The sequence below is a fragment of the Coccomyxa subellipsoidea genome (genome assembly GCF_000258705.1).
Source record: "Coccomyxa subellipsoidea C-169, whole genome shotgun sequence".
Lineage (NCBI taxonomy): Eukaryota > Viridiplantae > Chlorophyta > Trebouxiophyceae > Coccomyxaceae > Coccomyxa > Coccomyxa subellipsoidea.
In genome coordinates this window covers 1,001,806-1,021,474 of record NW_005178029.1, presented here as the reverse complement: position 1 = coordinate 1,021,474, position 19,669 = coordinate 1,001,806, and the positions used below count along the sequence as shown (strand labels likewise).

General features: G+C 51.5%; 6 protein-coding genes across 6 annotated transcripts; 2 read left to right on the top strand and 4 right to left on the bottom strand.

The window, feature by feature from the left end:
- Nucleotides 1–34: 34 nt before the first annotated feature.
- On the bottom strand, nt 35–1,919 carry COCSUDRAFT_18274 (choline monooxygenase; the record flags this gene model as incomplete). The annotated part of the gene is made up of 8 exons (XM_005645311.1): nt 35–122; nt 264–337; nt 470–660; nt 795–930; nt 1,036–1,199; nt 1,282–1,413; nt 1,502–1,586; nt 1,716–1,919. Coding segments are annotated over 8 exons (1,074 nt in total), but the record flags the coding sequence as incomplete, so codon positions are not given.
- A 622-nt stretch (nt 1,920–2,541) lies between these two features.
- On the top strand, nt 2,542–6,210 carry COCSUDRAFT_30456 (NAD(P)-binding protein). The gene is made up of 12 exons (XM_005645310.1): nt 2,542–2,769; nt 2,848–2,931; nt 3,041–3,178; nt 3,285–3,342; nt 3,546–3,720; nt 3,967–4,120; nt 4,307–4,389; nt 4,514–4,611; nt 4,828–5,568; nt 5,679–5,721; nt 5,823–5,862; nt 5,972–6,210. Exons 1-9 carry the CDS (start codon nt 2,638–2,640, stop codon nt 4,914–4,916), a joined length of 1,011 nt encoding a protein of 336 aa, XP_005645367.1. The 5' UTR covers nt 2,542–2,637; the 3' UTR covers nt 4,917–5,568; nt 5,679–5,721; nt 5,823–5,862; nt 5,972–6,210.
- Nucleotides 6,211–6,371: 161 nt separating this feature from the next.
- Nucleotides 6,372–7,594, top strand: COCSUDRAFT_33901 (DUF149-domain-containing protein). The gene is made up of 5 exons (XM_005645309.1): nt 6,372–6,484; nt 6,640–6,712; nt 6,810–7,031; nt 7,148–7,204; nt 7,379–7,594. Exons 3-5 carry the CDS (start codon nt 6,834–6,836, stop codon nt 7,457–7,459), a joined length of 336 nt encoding a protein of 111 aa, XP_005645366.1. The 5' UTR covers nt 6,372–6,484; nt 6,640–6,712; nt 6,810–6,833; the 3' UTR covers nt 7,460–7,594.
- Nucleotides 7,595–7,670: 76 nt separating this feature from the next.
- Nucleotides 7,671–14,494, bottom strand: COCSUDRAFT_67248 (AAA-domain-containing protein). Its single transcript, XM_005645308.1, has 18 exons — nt 14,215–14,494; nt 13,966–14,018; nt 13,683–13,841; nt 13,478–13,531; nt 13,158–13,364; nt 12,837–13,028; nt 12,618–12,710; nt 12,196–12,449; nt 11,859–12,009; nt 11,246–11,531; nt 10,708–10,913; nt 10,485–10,569; nt 10,239–10,348; nt 9,885–10,054; nt 9,432–9,546; nt 8,917–9,078; nt 8,385–8,522; nt 7,671–8,124 (listed from the first exon to the last, which is right to left on the bottom strand). Exons 1-18 carry the CDS (start codon nt 14,294–14,296, stop codon nt 7,921–7,923), a joined length of 2,721 nt encoding a protein of 906 aa, XP_005645365.1. The 5' UTR covers nt 14,297–14,494; the 3' UTR covers nt 7,671–7,920.
- Nucleotides 14,495–15,774: 1,280 nt separating this feature from the next.
- Nucleotides 15,775–17,460, bottom strand: COCSUDRAFT_30453 (hypothetical protein). Its single transcript, XM_005645307.1, has 5 exons — nt 17,334–17,460; nt 16,857–16,979; nt 16,557–16,699; nt 16,223–16,393; nt 15,775–16,031 (listed from the first exon to the last, which is right to left on the bottom strand). The coding sequence occupies exons 1-5, from the start codon at nt 17,443–17,445 to the stop codon at nt 15,978–15,980; spliced, it is 603 nt and encodes a 200-aa protein (XP_005645364.1). The 5' UTR covers nt 17,446–17,460; the 3' UTR covers nt 15,775–15,977.
- An 862-nt stretch (nt 17,461–18,322) lies between these two features.
- COCSUDRAFT_18358 (hypothetical protein) lies at nt 18,323–19,651 on the bottom strand (the record flags this gene model as incomplete). Its single annotated transcript, XM_005645306.1, has 5 exons — nt 18,323–18,433; nt 18,578–18,730; nt 18,905–19,110; nt 19,263–19,354; nt 19,473–19,651. Coding segments are annotated over 5 exons (741 nt in total), but the record flags the coding sequence as incomplete, so codon positions are not given.
- Between the last annotated feature and the right edge of the window lie 18 nt (nt 19,652–19,669).

Here is a 19,669-nt window from a genome sequence, read left to right as displayed (position 1 = left end):
AGGTGTCACCGGCTGGAATGCAAATCAGCCTGGTTCACGCCTCGAGCTGTGCAGACCCCATGAGATCTCTCTGTAGCAGCTTGTGGAAATGGAACATGGGCTGCTCCAAACCAGGAGCATACCTGTGCGCATGTCACAGGTTCTCACATCTGTACCCTGTTTGGTACACAACAGGACTGCAAGTAGCATGTTCAATCCTACGCACACAATTCACAGCAAGGTGATGTGTCATTTAAGAGCCATGAGATTATGGTGTACAGCACCTGCCAGTATCATAAGCGGGAGAGTGCAAACCCCTTTGCACAGCCTCACAGAGAGCAATATCTTCCTGTTGCACCTGACAGCAACACCCAGAGCTCTCGATCTCGATCTGCTCCGCATGACACTCTATCACCCCAAATGGCAAGGAAGGCATGCCTTGATGTCAACGTGCGCATGCTGACACCAAGGAATCCAAGGTGGGCCACACCTGATCACTGTCTGCAAGGCTCGAATCAATCAGCGATGAGTCATGAACAAGGCTCTGCTCGAGCCAGTACTCAAAGTGCACGGTGCATCTCCTGGGTCCATCCGGAAGCACCAGATTTGTATCCATCCAGGGCCCATAGCGATTGATCATGAGATTGGGGTATACAAAAGCATATGCTGCCTCCCTTTCACCTGAACAAAGCATTTGCATGACTCCTCAATCAGGACAGCAAGACAGGAAAGCAATGCTAGGGAGCAACCCTACATTTTGGAGGTTATTTTTAGGGTTGTGGATTTGGACCCAGGAGACTCTCGAGGTATCATACCTAATCGTACTTTAGCTGCATTCTTAGGTTGACAGCTTTGGATTGAGCAGCTTTCATAGATGGTGCTGGAATACGTAGTCAAATCCAAACCAGCTGCAAGATCAGGATGCGCTATTGATACATGGTAACCGCCATCCTGCAAAGCATGCATCAGACAAATGATATTAGGAAGGCATAGAGCGAGGATGGCAAAGCACATCTTCACCCTCTTTATGCGTGCAGCCCAATATACACAGCGCACCAGGTAATTATCACAAAAAACCTTCCAGTTGCATTGCAGGGTGTAGCTTTGTGAGGCGACGTGCACAAGGTGACTATCTGCGATGCCAGCGGCCTCCATAGCTTGCAGACCCTCCGGTCCTAGCTGAGCTTCAAAACTGCCAACACCTGTGCAGCACGTGATGTCTGTACACCTACTGAACACAATTTGTAAGGAAAAAAAAAGGGAAAACCAAATATAAAGATCCAGTCCCTTATAGCCGCTTACCATTGCTGTCAAAATTCAGGAAGATGAAATGACCCCATGTTCTCATGCGAAGCTGTCTGAGGCCATAGTCGGCTGCTCGGAAGTTCTCAATTCCCCTCATGTGAGGTGCTCTGCGCAGCCGTCCATCCAAGCCTGGGAAACATCAAACGCAGGAGGGTCAAGAAGCAGTCCCTAGAAGCTATATTGCGCCTCAGATGGCAATGAAGGCAGAGAAGCATACCATATGTCCAGCCATGATAGGGGCATGTGAAGCAATCCTGGCGTCCACTGCCCAAAGCCACTGCTGCTGCATGGTGTCTGCAGACCTGCTCACACCCAAGCAACCAGATTTAAGCCACAAGATTGTGACAGAAGTGACAGAACAGCAGCCACAAAGCATGGCGACAGGCCCGCACGACATGTCCAGGCCCAAGCAGCCAATTGGGGCATCGCACATTGTGAAAGGCTCTGAGTTGGCCGTCAGCTGAGCGCGCCAGCACATACGGCATGCCCATGTACGTGCCTGCTGTAAAGGTTCCAGACTCCTTCAGGCTCCCAAGGTGTCCAACATAGACCCACGAGCTGCTGAACACTCGGTTGGCCTCACTGTCCGTGTGAGCTTGGGAAGTGTACCAGGAACTGGGTGGCGTCGATGCCTGTGTTTCAGCCCAGCGATGTCTCAATATGAGGTGTGCTTCATAGAATGCAAACAAGTGATATGTAATTCCGGAGCAGAACCCTCGTGCCGCTGACCTACCTGTTCGATCGGAACCTCAGCCGATGGCCAAGGCTCAATGACACCAGAAGCGGCAGGACATCTTGATTCACATTTCACCTTAGTCCGTAAACCATTAAGAGCTGTGAATCGCCTGGAGAGTCCAGGGCCATGAAGGGGGGTTCCGAGACTCCAGCTTGGTGCGCTTTGGAATAATGGGTACCACAGTATCATCTGCAATTTTTCCAACAAATCTTCTTGTTCGATGTCTCTTCTGATTACATCAGGGGACAGACGGCAAGTCTGCTGATCAAACGAGGAAAAGAGGATGCTGCAGGCTAGATTGTCTTGTCAAGCAAACGTGATGTGCATTCACACTCCATTTGTGAGAAAGATTGGCAACCGAGGCTCGTCGCATTGTCTCAGCACCTTGACGTTGAGTATCTGAGTATTCCTTTCACATCATGGGAACCTCAGCTTCTGAAGAGGCGGGGCCGAAATGAAGCTACGGAAGCTCTCGTCACTTTGATCGTCAAATCTTCTCAGATCTAAGACTTGTGTGCAATTAATTTCGTAATATTCGATCGATTACAAAAATTCTCCGTGCTTCCCGCTTTCTCCAAGCCTACTTTGTCGGGTACAACTTCGTGATCCCACGCAAGATGGGCAAACAAGTTGCGTTATTTGTGCAAGAAAGCAACAGGAAAAAATCAGATGCAAAAGTTGATATTGGAGAGAAAGATATCCCAAAGCCTGGACCTGGCGAGGTCCTCGTCCGCATCAATCTCCGGCCGGTGCGACATCACCTGTCGAAGAGGTGTTTTGACATTTCCGCAAGCCACTGTAGTTCTAATGTAACGCTTACATCGCAGGTGAATCCTTCGGACGCCTACATGGTCAATCTCACGTACCCTGGCTTCAAGCCCCAGACGTTTCCTGCCGTTCCAGGTGGTGAGGTGAGGTTTTCACGTGTGCATTTCCGTAGTTCACACAGTTCCGCTATCTTAGTCCTTGACCGTTCCATTGTGATTTTCGGGTTGATTTGAGGCTCTGTTGGCAATGCAGGCCGTTGGAAAGGTGGTGGAGAATGGTCCTTCTGCCAGCAGGTTTCCCATCGGCACTCGTGTTGTGGCTGTCCCTTGGAACACCTACGATGGTGATGGTAGCTGGCAGCAATACACAGCTGTCCCAGAGGATGTTTTGGTAAGCAGCACAGTGCTTGTTGCAGACTCATGACACCTTCGCCTATTTATGTGTGCAAAGCCCCCAAAACCACAATTTATACTAGAAAGGTGTCTATGCATCGCAGATCCCTGTGCCTGACAACGTATCTGACGAATCCGCATCTCAGTTCCTCATCAACCCAGGTAGGTTGAGGCAATCTGCAGCTTTCCCCATTTATGCACCACAGACACTGCACAGTGCTACCACCTATGTTACTGTAACGCAGATCACTACATAGCATGGGCATCAAACAGCCACTGGCAGCAAGGACTCCAGACGCCATTCTGCAGACCTAGCAATAGGCATGCTGTGGAACTTTTGGCAGAGTCTTGCTGAATACCCGCAGTGACCGCGTATGGCTTCCTGGAGACGCTGAAGGTGCCAGAGGGCGAGTACCTGCTGCAGACTGCGGCCGGCTCCGCCATCGGACGCCAGCTCATCGTCATGGCAAAGCTGCGCGGCGTCAAGACCATCAACCTGGTCCGCCGTAAGGAACAGGCCCAAGAGCTGCTGGACATTGGGTGCGCTGCCACAATCTCCTTTCATGCAGTCTTGCACAAGAGCTGACAAAGTGGGTGACTGAACTGAAGTGCATCCGCCTTGCATATTCCTCAGGAAATCTTTGAATCTTCACTTGGATCACCAATTTGTTTACTAGATTGCGTTGCAAGTCCAACAAAGACCCCTGTGGCCTGAAAATGCTGCAAAAGTCTCCGGGTTGTACTCTAGTAGTTGAAAAACAGTGAGCAGGCGCCTGGGGCATGCAGGGCCGATGAGGTCATTGTAACCAGCAATGAGGACGTGGTGGCTCGCGTCAAGGAGATCACCGGGCGCAGGATGGCGTATGCGGCAGTTGACTGTGTCGCTGGGGAAATGACCGGCACCGTCGTTGCGTCTACCCGCGACCATGGCACTGTCTATGTGAGCACACCTCTTGGTCTCTCGGGATGTTCGAAATTAAAACCAGGAATCGCCCAATACCCTTGCCTCAAGGCGCTTGTTGCCAGGATGCTTGGCAGCGCTGCTGCAGCTGGGTGGACATGATTGCTTCCTTTGATTGTATTGGGCAACAGGGACCTGCCACTGCTGACAGTGCGATGGGTGCAGGTGTATGGGCTACTATCAGGCCCTACTTCCACAGTGGGAGCTGGGAACCTGATCTTCCGCAATGTCCACGTCACAGGCTTCTGGTGAGTGCGTCGCTGTCTCACTTATTCTTGAACCCACCCACAAGTGCAGCGTGTTGAGACCGTCCTGATCAAAGAGTTATCATAGCACACAAGCACACAAGAATGTGTTTGTGCTGCCACACAGGATGGTGACGTGGCTCGAACAACTGGGCGATGCAAAGGCGGAGAAGCTGGGAGAGGTCATGGACCTCTTTGCACGAGGCATCATTGTACCGACCTCTGGTGATTTCCCCTGTCCCAGGCGTGGAAGTGCAAAGTTTGAAGTTTCCCAGATGTCAGTGCAATCTACAAAGGAACAGAAAGGCAATGCATTTGCTGCAAGACCAACATGGTCGAAGTCAACAATGATTCTTGCAAACGAAAGAAATTGTGCGAGTCATTGTCAGGCTCATGCGTGCGCCTGCATGCATGACTGATATGAGCCTGGATTGCATGCAGGCAAGAAGTTTCCTTTGGAGCAAGCCAACGAGGCGATTGCAGAGTCTTGGAAGGTGGCAAAAGAAGGGAAGGTGTTCCTGGAAGGATGAAGCAAGATCAGACAAGGTGCCTTTTATGGCAGAGGTTTCATTTTCAGATACAGATCAGACCACATTGCAGGTAAACATCATGCCGGTGCATGTACAAGACACCGCAGCAATTAAATGCAGCGTCTGATGCATCATATGAGCATTGAGGCTCCAATTATTAGGCAGGGGACCGGTCTGTTCACAGCTCAGAGAATTTGCAATGTTACTGCAAACACTCAGAACCCATAAGTTGCAGCTAGCTGTTGTAATGGCATTATTGTATGCTTTCTGGCATACCCATCGCAAGCCTGGAGGAAACCTGATCAGCTGGTTCCAGCAATGACACTCTCTGCATGCTTACTATCTAAATCTGCATGAATTGCTGCATGTTATTTGGGCACTGCCACAACCTCCCTTTTTGCTGATGCTGATTCACTCTTGCATCCCATTGTAAAAACTCTCTCACACCTTTATCCTTGCTGAGCAAGTCTTGCTCCCAGTTGCTGCCCAAGCCACCATGGGCGCCACAGGCAGATCTTGTCTGTCCATCTCATGATGGTTTACCAGCACATGTACATTCTGTTCAGTGCCGCACACTACTGCTACTTTTCTTCGCCTGCAGCTCCCATGAAATCCTCTCGGCAGACAACAACACCACCATGATGAGAGCAACCTACACAACAGCGCACGTCATCAGATTGCTAGGAACGAGATTCAGTGCTCTCTGCCTTGAGAGGGGTCCGGCACAGAGAGTAGCAAGGAGAAACATTGGGCTGAGCTCACCATGATGACCTGGGATGAAGTTGGCTTGAAATCGTGAGCTGGCCTGCAAGTCCAGATAAACTTTCAAGATGCTCGTGGATTGCTCATGTAATCCTTGGGCAAATGGCAACAGAGTGACGACTTGAGTCCAGGATAAAGTCTCACCCAAAGCTTGCCTCCACGGTTGCTACCAAGCGCCTGAGATCTGCGTCACACACCTCTTTGTATCACAGAAGGGCAAGAATTCTCCGTCCAGGGATACAATGTGCTTGCACAGCATTCGAATTAAAATTACGAGGTAGCTAGGAACTTACGAGGCTTTATCGCCCTCCAGAGATCGCCCTTATATCTCCTTTGTGAGAAATTTGTGAAGAGCACATACAAGATTTTGAATTGATGCAGGGAAAACAGAGAAAATATGAGAGACAGAGGAATTCCCCAAAGAAGCAGCACTACCAAGGAGAGTGCTCTTGCTATCTCCATTGCGAGTGCCTACGGTAGCTGGCAATCCCCTGGACCTTCCTCCTTTCTCATCGACTGCGTGATGATCAGCGATCGCAAGTTTTCTCTGCTTATTGCGCTTTCTCACCTCAGTTCATAATCCCGTTCTTGACACCGGAACTCCCCGACACATTGGGCCAATTCCCTGAACGGCTGGGCGTGGATTGGATCGAATGGAAGGACAGCTATCAATTGCCCATTACAATCAACAGAAAGCTTGTGAATAGCCGTTACATTATGATGTCAGCCAGCCAATTGCAATGCACCGGTTCGTGCAGTGTGCTCAACCGACAAAGACTTCAGCCTAGCCATGCTTTGGCTTTGAGGTATGCCGTCCCTCTGCCGAAGGGTATAAATACTACAATGTAGGTTATTGATTTGGTAGATTTGAAACTTAGTAATTGGAATCGTCTGTGCTATATTGCACCTGCCATTTCAGCGAATTTTAGATCTGGACACCTGTTACCCACCTGTGTTGCAGGTCATCCAATGCACGCAGAGGCGATCGCCGCAGCCTTAAGACATGTGCACTGTTTGGCAAAGGCGATGGGAAGGTATGTGTTGCCACAGTCCATATACATGATGCCCTCTTTTCCTGGAAGTTTCAGTTGTAGTGACGTGTCAACACTTACTCGCGAGTCGCTACTCCAGGGAGGAGGCAATCCTTTCGGAAACATGGCAAACATGATGGAAAACGTGAAGAAGGCTCAGCAGCTGGTGCAAGTGGAGGCAGCCAAGGTTCAAGAAGAGCTTTCAAAAGCAGAGTTTGACGGCTACTCCAGTGATGAAACCATCCGGGTGGTGATGTCTGGCAACCAGGAGCCAAGGAGCGTCGACATCACCGAAGCAGCAATGGAGGCAAACAGCGCAGAGGTCAGCTTGCATGCGCTTTGCTTGCTTAGCATCCCGCAGCTTGTCAATGCATGTTCAACTGCATGAACCTAAATTGCAGTCGAACTGGCCCACAACCTTCTTTTCTTAAATCGCAGGAGTTGTCACAGCTTGTCACAGAGGCGATGAAGGATGCGCATGCCAAGAGCGTCCAGGTCTGACACCTATTGGAGCCTTGTTGACTGCAGCTGTTTTGCAGAACCAAGGCTCAAAGAGCATTACTTGCCATTGTGCATCTCATCAAGAACATCAGTACAATACCTGCCCGAGCAACAAGGTATGCAGGCAATCTGTTGAGCGCTGTCTAATGTCGAGCATTTGTGATGCAGGGCATGAAGGAGCGCATGTCCACTCTGGCTTCCAGCCTGGGACTGGGCGGCCAGAACAATCCACTGGGGCTTGGTCAGTAGCTTTGCCATAGACCAGGGAACAGTGTAGCTCCAAGTTTTGGAAGCTGTGTGCAGTAAGTGTGCACACTGCCAATAGTGATGCAGGCAATCGTGGAATTTATGACTGAATGTGTAACCGCATGTCGCTGTGTGATTGTATGGCAGCTGCTGATTTGCCTTGAGACACGATATCAAATGTTGCGTCATTGACGGCGCCATTTTCATCAGATTCACGGCATGCATCACCTTACAAAAGATCCAGCTTGGAGAAAAGCTGCATTTTGTCGATGCATCAATGGTCTTCAGAGTCGGTGTGATGCTGCTCAAATGGGTGCCATCTCTACGGCAGCAACAGGTATGCCCCCGTCATAAAACTTCTTGATGATGAACTTGCATGGACACTGCATGCTCTGAACACCCTCAACCCAATTCGAAACCCCCAAACGTTCCCTAAGCAGCGCTCCTTCACCGTTCCTACTAGATCAAGCTCTTGCGCCCACGGGTAGCTCCCTGGCCGGCGTACTTCCTGGGCCGGTGGGTGCAGCCAAGCCATTGTCGCTGGGAGGGAGCTCTGTGGGCGGATAGTCAATGATGAGCTGCTCCACCTCATCACCCATGAGAACCTCCTTCTCCAGCAGCGCTCTGTGCCCAGCATCCAGCGCTTCCTTGTGCGCCCTCAGCACCCTCTGCGCACATTGAAACAAACAGGGTGATTTCATCAGTGCTGCATAACTAATTGCCTAGCACATTGAGCTGTGGTGCAGGAAAGCACACGAAAGCAAGCACTTGGCCAGGGTGCTCTGCCACAGCTTGCAGCCTGCTGTCTCATCCCCTGCTTCGGAAGTTGCTACAGGCCTCTCTGCAAAAAGGACTATTGGAGAGGCTGGCATTGGAGAAACATGTTCATGATGCTCTTGCAGTACGTAAAATTTGGGTGGGGACACACCAGGTTGTCTTCGTATGCCGACAGCATGAGGTTGTGCGCAGCCGTCCGCATACCGTCACTGGTCTCGTCGCTGGGCTGGTACATGGCGCCCTTTACTGCGCGCCCGAACAGATCCCTGTCTATGTTGTCCACGCTCACCTGCCAGCCACCCACAACAGGCTTAAGTTTGTCTCATCCCATGGGTAACGAGATTTCCCACATTGCTCCAGTCTCTGAGGCGCTACCCGCCCATACCATCGCATGCTGGTCTCAGAGCGAGCCAGGCATGTCTTTGCATACCTGCTCTGGATGCCATGTGAAAGATTGCCCACTTAGATGTCAAGCTAGTGCCTTTGGGTCCAGTGGATTATAAGCTCTTCGCATGCAACTGTCTTATGATAGACTTACGAATGTGGAAGGCTGGAGCAAGGACACAGCATGGCACAACTATGGCATGCTTGACGCATTTATGCTGAAACTGACCTTGACATTCTAAGAGGATGACACAAACATGGCAGGGGTATAAGTGCAGGGGATGCGGCCGGGGGCGCACCTCGAAGGCGCGCTTCATGAAGCCGATGGGCCGCTGCTTGGGCGCGTACATGGTGATGCCGGCCTCGGTCATGCCGTAGGACGCCACGATCTTCTGCGCCAGCCGCACCCCGTCGCGCAGGTCCGATACCGAGTACGTCGACGGGCCCTCCTCCAACAGCACCTGCAATGCATGCACACACAATCAGGCAATTGCTCTGTACATACTCAAACAATGCAAAACAACTGCGAGGCAGCTTTCTCCTTCGTTGGCGCTCGCTCTGTTTGCATTCTCCCTTGGCTTGAATAAAATTACACGACATTAGGATATACATAATCACCTGGACATGCACACACAAGCGCAGTCCCTGAGCTCTGACAGTGTAGCAGGCACCAACTCTGCTGAAGGCCAGCAGATGGCAGAAGCAACGAGAACGCATCCAGGAAGGACATGTGACGGCCTGGAAGACTTCAGCAAGTAGATTGGGAGCAGGCGACGTTCAGAGGTCAGCGCTTTGTAATAGATGGGGCGCGCACCTCCTCGGCGGCTCGGCCAGCCATGATGACTTGCAGGCGCTCAAGCATGCGCCCCTTGGTGGACATCGTGTAGTCCTCGTCCGGGCCGCGCAGGAAGATGGTCCGCGTCCAATCCCTGCACCAGACAGTGGTCTTGCCCCTCACAATATTGAGGCTGCACTAATGGAGATGTGATCAAGTCAGTCGGGACACTGAAGAGCCTCATGCCCTGTTTTCGTGCTGGGTGGCCGCCGCACATATTTTTTGCCCCTCAGCAGCAATGCAGGGTATGAAGCTAGTCTAGGCAGGAAAACACCCAGGCGTCTGCCAGGCTGCTTGTCTCCAGCGGTAGATCTGCTTCCAGTACATGACTAAAACAAGCAAACAAAGGGCTGCAGCACTCATCAAGCAAACAAAGGACTATCGACGAATATAAATAGTGTCGACCAAAGATGCAAAATTAAAGGGGCGCACCGGCCGCGGGGGACCATGGAGACGCGCTCGACGCGCTCCAGGCGGGGCTTGAGGCCCTGGGACTCGCGCGCCTGCCGCGCCACCGTGGCCACCAGCGCTTTGCCCATCTCGTGGATGGCAAACTGCTTGCTCACCCGGAACGTCGCCGGCATCGACGGCCGCCGCAGCCCCTGCACGCCACACATGCAACCCCCACGTTCAGAACAGTCCACCTGCCATTACTCATCACTCCAGTGCACAACATCCTCAATATCCTGTTGGTTTTCACCGCTGTCAAGATGGCATATGCAGTTTGTGGGTGACGTGCCATGCAAAAGGGGACTGGCTGCAAGACAGACGGGGAGGGAGAGGCACCTGGAGGATGCGGTCCATGCCATTGTAGATGTCGGCCCTGCACACCAGGCTCCCCTGCCGCCGCACGCACTCCAGCGCCGCCTCGTTCAGCACATTCGCCAGCTCAGCGCCTGTTCACCCACACAGCCATCAGCCCAGTGGCATTCTTGAACAGGCTACAGACCACACCAGATGGAATTGAACAGCTTCTGCTTGGTATGGTGGACTCTGAGGTTCCTTGCAAGCTAGCACGGCAGAGGCACGCACCCGACAGGCCGGGCAGGTCACGTGCCACTTGGCGCAGCACGTCGTCAGTGACATCCTCGTCCAGCTTCAGCTTGCGCGTGTGCACCTGCTCACAGCAGTGACATGATGTCATTCACCGCCCTCAATCACCGCAAACCTTGCTCCCGTCGTTCACAAATTCCGCGGTCCCTCCAGCGCGGCATGCATGTAGATTGCAGCTGCTTGGAGGGTGCGAGAAGCTCACCTTGAGGATGTCAAAGCGGCCGTCAGTGTCGGGGCGCGCGATCTTGATCTTCTCGTCGAAACGGCCGGGGCGCATGAGGGCGGGGTCCAGCAGGTCGATGCGGTTGGTGGCGGCCACAAAGACCACGCCGCTGTCCACCGTGAAGCCGTCCATCTCCGACAGCAGCTGGTTCAGCGTCTGCTCCCGCTCCTCGTTCGTCTTCTCACCTGGCGCATCACGCAAGCATTCACGCAACCACCTTCCCACAGTGCTTGACCTTGCTGGGCATAATCATCACAGCTGCAGTGGGAGCGTTGGTTGCTGAGCGTAGTGGCACAGGGTAGCCAATGGCGACGCCAAGCAAAGTTGAGGGTTCATGCATTTTGCAATCCTAGCCATGATGGGTCTGCCAAGTTACTTGCTACACCATTGTTGGCATTCGTTAGTGTTATTCTGAAAGTATACTTGACGAAAATCCCACATCACAATCTGCCCAGCAAGCCCTCCGTCGCGAAAGTAATTTGTGCACAAGATACGCAAGAGGACAGCGCGCTCGCACCAGCCTGGGCGCGCTTAGTGCCGAGGGCGTCGATCTCATCCACGAAGATGATGCAGGGGCCTTCTTGCACGCGAGCACGCTTGAACAGGTCTCGCACACGCGCAGCGCCCACACCCACGATGGCCTCCACAAACTCGGAGCCGGCCATCTGGTAGAAGGGAACGCCTGCCTCCCCGGCCACGGCCTTGGCCACCAGCGTCTTGCCGGTGCCGGGGTCCCCCTCCAGCAGGATGCCCTTGGGCAGCTTGCCCCCCACCGCCACAAACTTGGCTGGGTCCTTCAGGAACTGCAGCCACACCCCACCATGTCAAGCACAACACACATGGATGGCTGCATGAATGACTGTTGAGGAGACTGAATGACATTTCGTTTTTACTAAGATTGCACGCTTGTTCCAGCCCTCAGGGCTAGGTGCATTGCAGCAACCTCTCAACGAGATTTGAGGCCACAACAACTGGCTTTAACAGGCTTGTGAGGAGCACAGAATACAAGCGACAAGCGTCAAACCTGTTGATCCAATCACAAGCAAGAGGAAGCTCTGCAGGTAGTGCATGTCGCCTGCACCGAGTTCTTGGCATGCAAGGACAGGAGAGGAGGTGCAGAAATGGCAGACCTCCACAACGAAGCGGAGCTGCCGGACAGCTTCGTCGCAGCCCGCGACGTCCGCGAAAGTGACGCCGGTGCGGCCGTCCTTGCGCGCCTGCCCCTTGCTCTGCGCAAACTCTATTGCCTGGATAGGGTCCGTGGGCATCTGCTTCCGCGGCCTGCAGTCATGACAGTTTCTCTCAGCAAATCAACAACGAAGAGAGACATCAGTGTTGCTTGCAAGCCTTCTGCAATGTTCATAGACATAGTCTTCTAGGGTAAGGCATGCATGACACTTGCGCAGCTTTTGTGCAAAAGTTTGAGTCTTGACAGGGTTTTGGGGGGGGAGGGGGGGAGAGTATCACTTGAAGATGCCGAGGCCCAGGGAAATAAAGAGGAAGGAGAATGCGAAGGCGGCAAAGGCGTAGCCGGTGAGGTCGCTCCAGAAGATGTGGAGGGTGGGCTGACAGGGGGTCATCTTGTAGCTGACATCCACCAGCTGCTCGCCTGGGCACGTGTACTCATACTTCTTCTGGTTCACCCACAGATCCTTCTGGAAGTCCTTCTCTGCATTCTTGGGGATCTGCTGCTCGTACAGCTGGAAGAGCTGCTCAAATACCTGCGCGCAAACCCAGCTATTTAGTCCTGAGTCCTGAAATGTTTTAGGGATATCGTACCACATACAGACTGCGAAGGAATAGCTTGCACCTCGATCTGGCCATGGGACCAGCAGTGAAAAAAAGCCCAATCAGAAACAAAGATCCAGGTGCTCCTATATGGCCTTTACCTGGTTGTAGCCCCATTGGTGCATGGAGACATTCTCTGTGGGTACCCTCTGTGGCCGCCAGATTCCACCCTTGGTGCCACCAGCCATGAAGTCCTGCAGTTCTCACATGAGCAGGCTCAACAAATATATTGCCTAAGAAGAAGAACTTTTTGTACACGCTGACAAGAGTCAGAAGAATCATGCGTTCAAGAGCCCTGTGAGCTGTGGGTCAAAACTCACATGTGTGTAGGTCTCGGCCCCTGGTGCAGGCATGTTGACCCAGGAGGTCGTGCCCTTGGAGTCAGTGACAGTTGCCCTGAATCCAGGCCACGACGGCTGCATCAGCCGCCCACTGTCCTCGAAGATTTCAATCTTCCAGGGCTCTGAGTCCTCCTTGTAGTACTCGGATGTCCAATTGCGCTCCCTCAAGCCCTGCAGAGGGAAATTGTACAGCCTTTGACGGATGTGCTTGACAACTAGAACATAAACCTGTCACACTATCTCCAGCAGCATTAGTAAGAACGGCATGTTTTAAGTGATGTAAAGTATTTGGCATCTTACCTGGTACAACTCCATGTATGACATCTGGTGAAGCTTTGTCCATTCCGGCTCCTTTGCCACATACTGGCCTGAGGCCGTGATGACATCCTTGGGCACCCACTTGTACTCCGACTCCTCCCTGGTGCCCCCCTCCCTCTTCAGCGTGAAGGGCAGTGATTGCGTCACATCCTCCAGCGTGGGACCATCCTGCTTTATCCTCCTCAAGTCCTGGACACACTCTCTCCCTGACAAAGGACTCTTGTGCGATCTGGACAGGTATCAGATCCAAACAAATGCACATGCAGGACAGATGGAAATTAGTATTATGTCTTCAAATGTACCTTCTTGGCAAATTTGGGGGCTGGTTTTGGCGGTGTTGGAAGGACCGGCACTTCCTGCAGGGACAGAAGGTCTTGTCAGGACATTTCTCACCTGGAGGGGATCCCCAATATCGCGGAGATGAAAGGCGCAAAAGACTGGTCCTTAGATGATTCAAGTCAAACCACTGGCTGTACTCGCATCACTGAAAGTATTGAGAGGCAGCACCTGTTCCTGTGATTGCTTAGCTGGGCAAGAATGCCTCCATCGCAAGCGGACTCGCTGCTGCGGTCTTGAAGGAAATCTGATCTGCTGGTTTTTGCAGCAATTAGCTGGCACAAACACAGCATACCCACTACTCTTGTTTTGCACTGCATTGGCTTTAACCTGCATCAGGTGAAAGAATGCTGTGTCTATAAAATCTACAAAAGATCAATTACACAATAATATGATTACCATCTGTGTTTGGACAGATCACTTGGCCTGAGAGAAGAGGCAATAAGACAGGTACCTGCGGTCGTGAAGTCGTGCTGGCTTCTGGACAATGCTCTCGTCTCGAACTCCCTGGGAATCAGTGAAGATCGTTAATTATGATGCGATTTGAAATGCAACACTTTGCACTGGCAGAAGCATCCCATTCCGAGTGCTAGTATAGCGAGTCTCAATAAAGTGCATTGAAGAAATGCGCCCTCTCTGAGGGTTCTAGATACTTGAAATTCGTTCTATAAATACTAGAACCTCTGAGGAAGAGACAGCTTGCCTAAGTAAGGTGCACATGGCACAGGCAGCATAGGCCGTCGTGCTGAAAAAGGGAACGGCTGGATGCTGTGCATGCAGGTCATCTTCTAGGATACGATCTCAAATGACCGTTCTATCCTCTTCTCCTCGTATCCCAGTCTCATCTGTTGCAACTATAAAATGCAGAACTGCAAACATGCCTTTCTCGATATACTACTTTACAGCGCCACTGTCATGCAGAGGATAGCCTTTCATCTATGCTGACATGTGCAACTTTTCGCAGTCATTATACAGCTATAGTTATCTACGATTTGTGTCTGCAGTTGGCTTTTGTGCTTCCTGGAAGGATGAGCTTGTACACCCGGACATGACTGATGATCTCGTCATAACATAGCCGACCAGAAGTGCCATGTGCCAGAAATTGCACAAGACGACACACGTCTCTCAATCTAAGCTGATTCCAGAGTGAGCCTGCTCCTTCCTCTTTTTTTTGAATTGTCCGGTCGAGGTGGGTGCAGGGAATGGGAAGATCAAGATAGTTAGACACACATATCGCCTTGTTTTAGTGTGATAGTACTGCTCACACCACTGACGTATTGCTCACATACACTATGGTGAATCCTTACTCCGGCAAGAGCGCGCTCGCATCGGTGAGTGACGATCAACTGGGGGGACTTCTTTTTGCTACTCTTAGGGTTGCCTGATCTTGGACAATATTCCCTGCTGCTGTGTTCACAAAGTGTCCCTTGGATATCAGGTGCTGCGAGTGTCTGCTTTGGGGGTTGGCGTCATTTATGGAAGCTGGAAGCTCTCGAGCCTGCAGGTGAGCTGACTTTGCAGATTGTTCAATACTGTGCAAGGCCTTGTCTCATCGTTCATTACTTATCTTGGATCTAGCAAGTACGACGTCCCCTTCATTGCTGAGATCGTGTGTGATTCAGATTCATTCTTGTTGCATGACCTGTTCACTTCACATATGCAGAAAACTGCAGCAAAGGCCAAGGCCAAGACAGAGAGCGAAGGACATCATTGATCCTGCATGAAGGGAGGGGATGCAAATGCATTTACCTCCACAGTCTCACTGTAGTGAGCATTGCTACCTTTTAGTACGATAGTAGTGAAGCTCTATGATTGACCAAGCCACAGCTCTGTTGTGAGAGAATTTTGAATGATTGCTGAGTGTGTGCTGCACTTCATGCTCTTTCGAAGTGCATTTTGGTTGCATTTTGCCCTTGTCAATGGAAGGGCTTAAATGGCTTCTTGTTGACATCAGGATGGTGTGCCAATGAGATGATGCTCTGTCTGCTGTAGATGCCCCTCACAATTTCCTGTGGCATGCTGCCATTTGCATGTGGTCATTCACGCAACCTGCCCAAGGAATGTAACGAAGAAGACGCACGGTTCATCGCCGAAGATTTCCACTAAAATGTGTAGTCAATGCCGTTCGATCAGCTTACATGACAGCAGCATGGCCGATGTGATCCAGATGCCTGTGTTTGCATGTGGTATGCTGTCATGGACATGGGATCGCTTGAGGGAGCTGGATGAAGCGGAAATTTCCATCAACAGTGGAAAAGCAGTTGAGTCGTCAGTCACGCGATTACATGATGCTAGCACAGATATCAGTTCTGTGGGCGGATACCACACAGGTCACAGCTATCTGGTCCGAACAACAATGGTCAAGGCGACACTTTTTTTTCTTTTTAAACCTCAAAGAGTCCTTTTGTGCTCACAGCACTGTGCTAGTGTACAGCAGGGATGTACCCCTTAAGGACAGGAAGAGCTTCACTTCTTGGCTGGGGCTGGTGCTATCTGCTTGGGAGTCTCAGTAGGCACGCCCTGCAAACAGCCAGTCAAAGATTGTCAGTCATGTCTTGCTTGCAGCTGTGATCCGACCAGTTCTGGCGTTCCAGGAGATAGACCTGCCTGAAAGACTGCAAGCACACTGGCATCTACACACCAGCAGACACCAGGACGACAATCCCAGCAGAAGTAACAGCAGTATGCAAGATGAGAGCAAAGGGTCTCACCGATGACAAGCGCTCCTCGCGCCTGGCAATCTTGCGCTCGCGAGTGGTCTTGTTCTTGGCACGGCGGGCCTCAAACTGGTCTGCAATGGCCTTCTCACGGATCTTCTCAGCCTTCTGCTTGTGGATCGCCTCCATGAGCACACGCTTGTTCTTGTACACATTACCCTTCACCTGCAGGGCACAATAGCACAGCTTCCATCCCTGCCTCACACAGCAAACAAAGACCAATGACATAGCATGTGATAATTCGCCTGTTACGCACTCCATACAGTGTTCAAGAACTTTGAACACATCACACCACTCACCACACATTGAAGAGTGGCATGCAGCTCACCTTGTGGTAGAGCTCGTGGTACAGGTGCTTGTCGATCTTCTTAGAGTCCCTGTACTTGCGAAGGAGGCGGCGCAGCACACGCAGTCTGCGCATCCAGAGCACCTTGGTGGGCAAGCGAGCCTCCCGGGTACCCCTCCTCTTACCTGCAAGAGCACAGGTAACAGGTTACAACAGGACGTACTTCTCACCAAGATGTTGGTAAAGACAGGATGTTAAGTTTCAGGTCTGATCGAGATTGATGCAGTGCCATTAATCAGGGCGAAAACCAGGTGAAATTGTCCAAGAGCCAAAAGTTCGTACCGTAGCCACTGTGTCGTCCCTTGGCCTTGGCCTCAGCAGCAGCACGAGCACGGGAGCGAGAGTGAATGACAACAGGCTTGCGAATGACGAACCCATCCTTAAAAAGCTTCCTGATGTTTTGCCCTGCATCGATCATGAGCACACGTCAGTACAAAGAAAAATGTGACAAAGACTGATCAAGATACTTGACTTGCTAAGTAATTGCAGAATTCTCGCTGCACGGGTTCCGTTGCAGCGTCATTCAATCTCATGCAATGCTCAAAGCCAGTCACATAAGAGCTGCACGACCACTCTCCAAGCATATGAGAGGCCAAATCGCTCTTGCTGTGAAAATGTGCTGTGCACCGAGATTGGGAAGCAATCCTCGCTATCTGCTGCTAAAGCAAGACCATATATGAGATGGCCATGATCTCGGACAGCCAAGCTGCCCATGCCTGGTCCAGGCCCAATAACATCACACATGGGCTGGAAACTCACTGGAGTTGGCCATAGAGATCTCGTTGACCTCGTTGGGGTCCAGCCACACTTTCCGGAGTCCACATTTCAGCACGGACGCGGCGAGCCGCTTCTGCAGCTTGAGAGACACCATTGTGCCAGTCCTTCCTGGCGGCTTTTTGGTGCAGCCTGCAGCAGCTTCGATGCTTTTGTCGCGATATCCCACCGACCCTCCACTTCGAAAATTCTCGCCCCTGAGGCGGCGGCGGCAAAAGCGGCGCAACTGGGACTGGCAAAAGCCGAGCGCCTTGTCAATTCCTCAATTCGCCGTTCATTTGCCACCATCACAAGACCAGTCCAGCATGCACGCATACTTGAGCTCACAAAGCTTCAATTCTGCCATGTATTTGCATCTGGTGCTACACTATGCGTGGCAAATCCGTGAAAGGAGATTTTGCTTCAATTGAAGCCTTGCAAGCTCAGGCTGAAGGTTAACCACGTTGTAATAGTAGAAAAAGTTTGAAAGCGAGTACTGTCTTATTATTAGACTTTAGGCCACCATGACGAAGGCGGCTGCAACTGATGCATCTATAAGGCAATGAGGTTCATGATGAGGTTCACACCATGAGACAGCCAACCCTGCTAATTCAATTTGTGACTGGCAGCTGAACAACCTGAAAAAATTGCTGTGGCAATATAAACCCTAGTTGAATGGCATCATGCAATGATTGCGCAATGAAGTCAACAGATTGCTTGATCACCACGAAGCATCAACAAAATTTTCATCAAAATATAAAATGATCACAAAGCAAGCACATTATCACGCATGCGCATGCTATTCTCTATGCAAATTCATACATACAGATGCAACCATGAAGCTCTCCACTGACTCTCAACATGCGTTCAGAATCTGAACTTCACATTGAATAATAGCCTAATTCCGACTCAGCTCCTGTAGGACAATCTGCAAGTTGCAGGCTTCTTGCTTGATCGCAAAGCTTCAAGGATGCAGCTCAGTCCAAGGATGCAACTCAGGTCTCCCCAACACGATGCAGGACAAGGCCAACGGGGCAGTGATCCGAGCCTTGCACATCTGGCAGGTGGAATATGTCATGCACCCTCTCTGCCAGTGCCTCAGACACCTGTACCAAGAGTATCATCAGAAACGGACAACAGCAAACTACCTAGTCTGATTGCTCCAATACATGACATAACTTTTTAGTGCTCTATAACTCAACAGGTAGCATTGATTGTGCTCTATCACTCACAAGGCAGCACTTCCTCACCAGAAAGTAATCCAAGCGCCAACCCCGATTTCTTACTCGGGCTCCAGTCCGGTAGTTCCAGTATGTGTAGCCAACCACATCAGGGTACTTTTCTCTGAAGGTGTCCTTGAAGCCTCTCTGCAGCAGCTGCGCGCTGAAGGACTTCCTCTCTTCCTGCACACACACATTGCGCGAAACCTCCCTCATGCACACACTTTGAAATGCCCATTCACGATCGTCCTGGAGTGAAGCCATTTGCTACCTGACCTTGTTACATCATCTAACTCATCTGCTACTTTGAAAATTTCTGGAAATCAGACCGAATTGACCAGCAGCACAGACACCCACCTCTGTGAACCCTGCAGATTTCAGATTCCTTTTCGGGTCGTGTATGTCAATCTCCTGGTGAGCGCAGTTTAGGTCCCCAGTGAGGATGACCGGCTTCTTTGCTCCCAAGCCGGCCAGGTAGTCAGCGAAGGCAACGTCCCAGGAGCCAACCCTGTACTCCAACCTCTTCAGGCCCTCTCCAGAGTTGGGCACGTACACATTGACAACTGCGCACCACAGAATTCATCTGCCGAATGAGAACTTTCAGTCTGTGCTCGATCACAACCGCAGGTGACTTGCGTGGCAATATGGCAACTAGGGGGCTTAGATCCCACAGCTCAGCAAACAAGAAGGCTGATATGTTGACAGGCAACCCCACCGTAGAATGATGGGTACTCTGCAGTGATGACGCGGCCCTCCTGGTCATGATCTTCCTTTCCCAAACCATTTGTGACGCTCAGGGGCTTCGCCCTGGGAAGCACATGCCGGTCAACCATCCTCTCCACTTTCCGTTCAGCCAATTGATGCCCTCCCTGGCCGTGATGCTGCAGGAGGGCATGGAAAGGCAGAGCAGAAGCAGGTGTATCACCTTGACAGCACTGCAACTCCAGAGTAGCCCTTCTTCGCGATGGAGTTGTTGAAGTAGAAATGCCAATCCTGGAGGCCAGGCCGGAGAAGCTTCTCACATGCTGCAACATCGCTGTCCTTCAATTTTGTCTCCTGTAGGCAGAGGATGTCTGCATCCTCCGAATTGATCAGTTGGCCAATCGCCTCGGCGTCCTACAT

Coding starts and splice junctions, on each gene's coding strand:
- COCSUDRAFT_30456 (XM_005645310.1), top strand. CDS start 2,638: ATGGGCAAACAAGTTGCGTTATTTGTGCAAGAAAGCAACAGGAAAAAA. Junction 3,721..3,966: donor CAAGAGCTGCTGGACATTGG/GTGCGCTGCCAC, acceptor TGGGGCATGCAG/GGCCGATGAGGTCATTGTAA. Junction 4,121..4,306: donor GCGACCATGGCACTGTCTAT/GTGAGCACACCT, acceptor CGATGGGTGCAG/GTGTATGGGCTACTATCAGG.
- COCSUDRAFT_33901 (XM_005645309.1), top strand. CDS start 6,834: ATGGCAAACATGATGGAAAACGTGAAGAAGGCTCAGCAGCTGGTGCAA. Junction 7,032..7,147: donor TGGAGGCAAACAGCGCAGAG/GTCAGCTTGCAT, acceptor CTTAAATCGCAG/GAGTTGTCACAGCTTGTCAC. Junction 7,205..7,378: donor CGCATGCCAAGAGCGTCCAG/GTCTGACACCTA, acceptor TTTGTGATGCAG/GGCATGAAGGAGCGCATGTC.
- COCSUDRAFT_67248 (XM_005645308.1), bottom strand. CDS start 14,296: ATGACCTGCATGCACAGCATCCAGCCGTTCCCTTTTTCAGCACGACGG. Junction 13,842..13,965: donor GCACGACTTCACGACCGCAG/GTACCTGTCTTA, acceptor CACCTGATGCAG/GTTAAAGCCAATGCAGTGCA. Junction 8,125..8,384: donor CGGCATACGAAGACAACCTG/GTGTGTCCCCAC, acceptor CAATGTGCGCAG/AGGGTGCTGAGGGCGCACAA.
- COCSUDRAFT_30453 (XM_005645307.1), bottom strand. CDS start 17,445: ATGGTGTCTCTCAAGCTGCAGAAGCGGCTCGCCGCGTCCGTGCTGAAA. Junction 16,700..16,856: donor GGGACGACACAGTGGCTACG/GTACGAACTTTT, acceptor GTGCTCTTGCAG/GTAAGAGGAGGGGTACCCGG. Junction 16,394..16,556: donor ACCACGAGCTCTACCACAAG/GTGAGCTGCATG, acceptor TGTGCCCTGCAG/GTGAAGGGTAATGTGTACAA.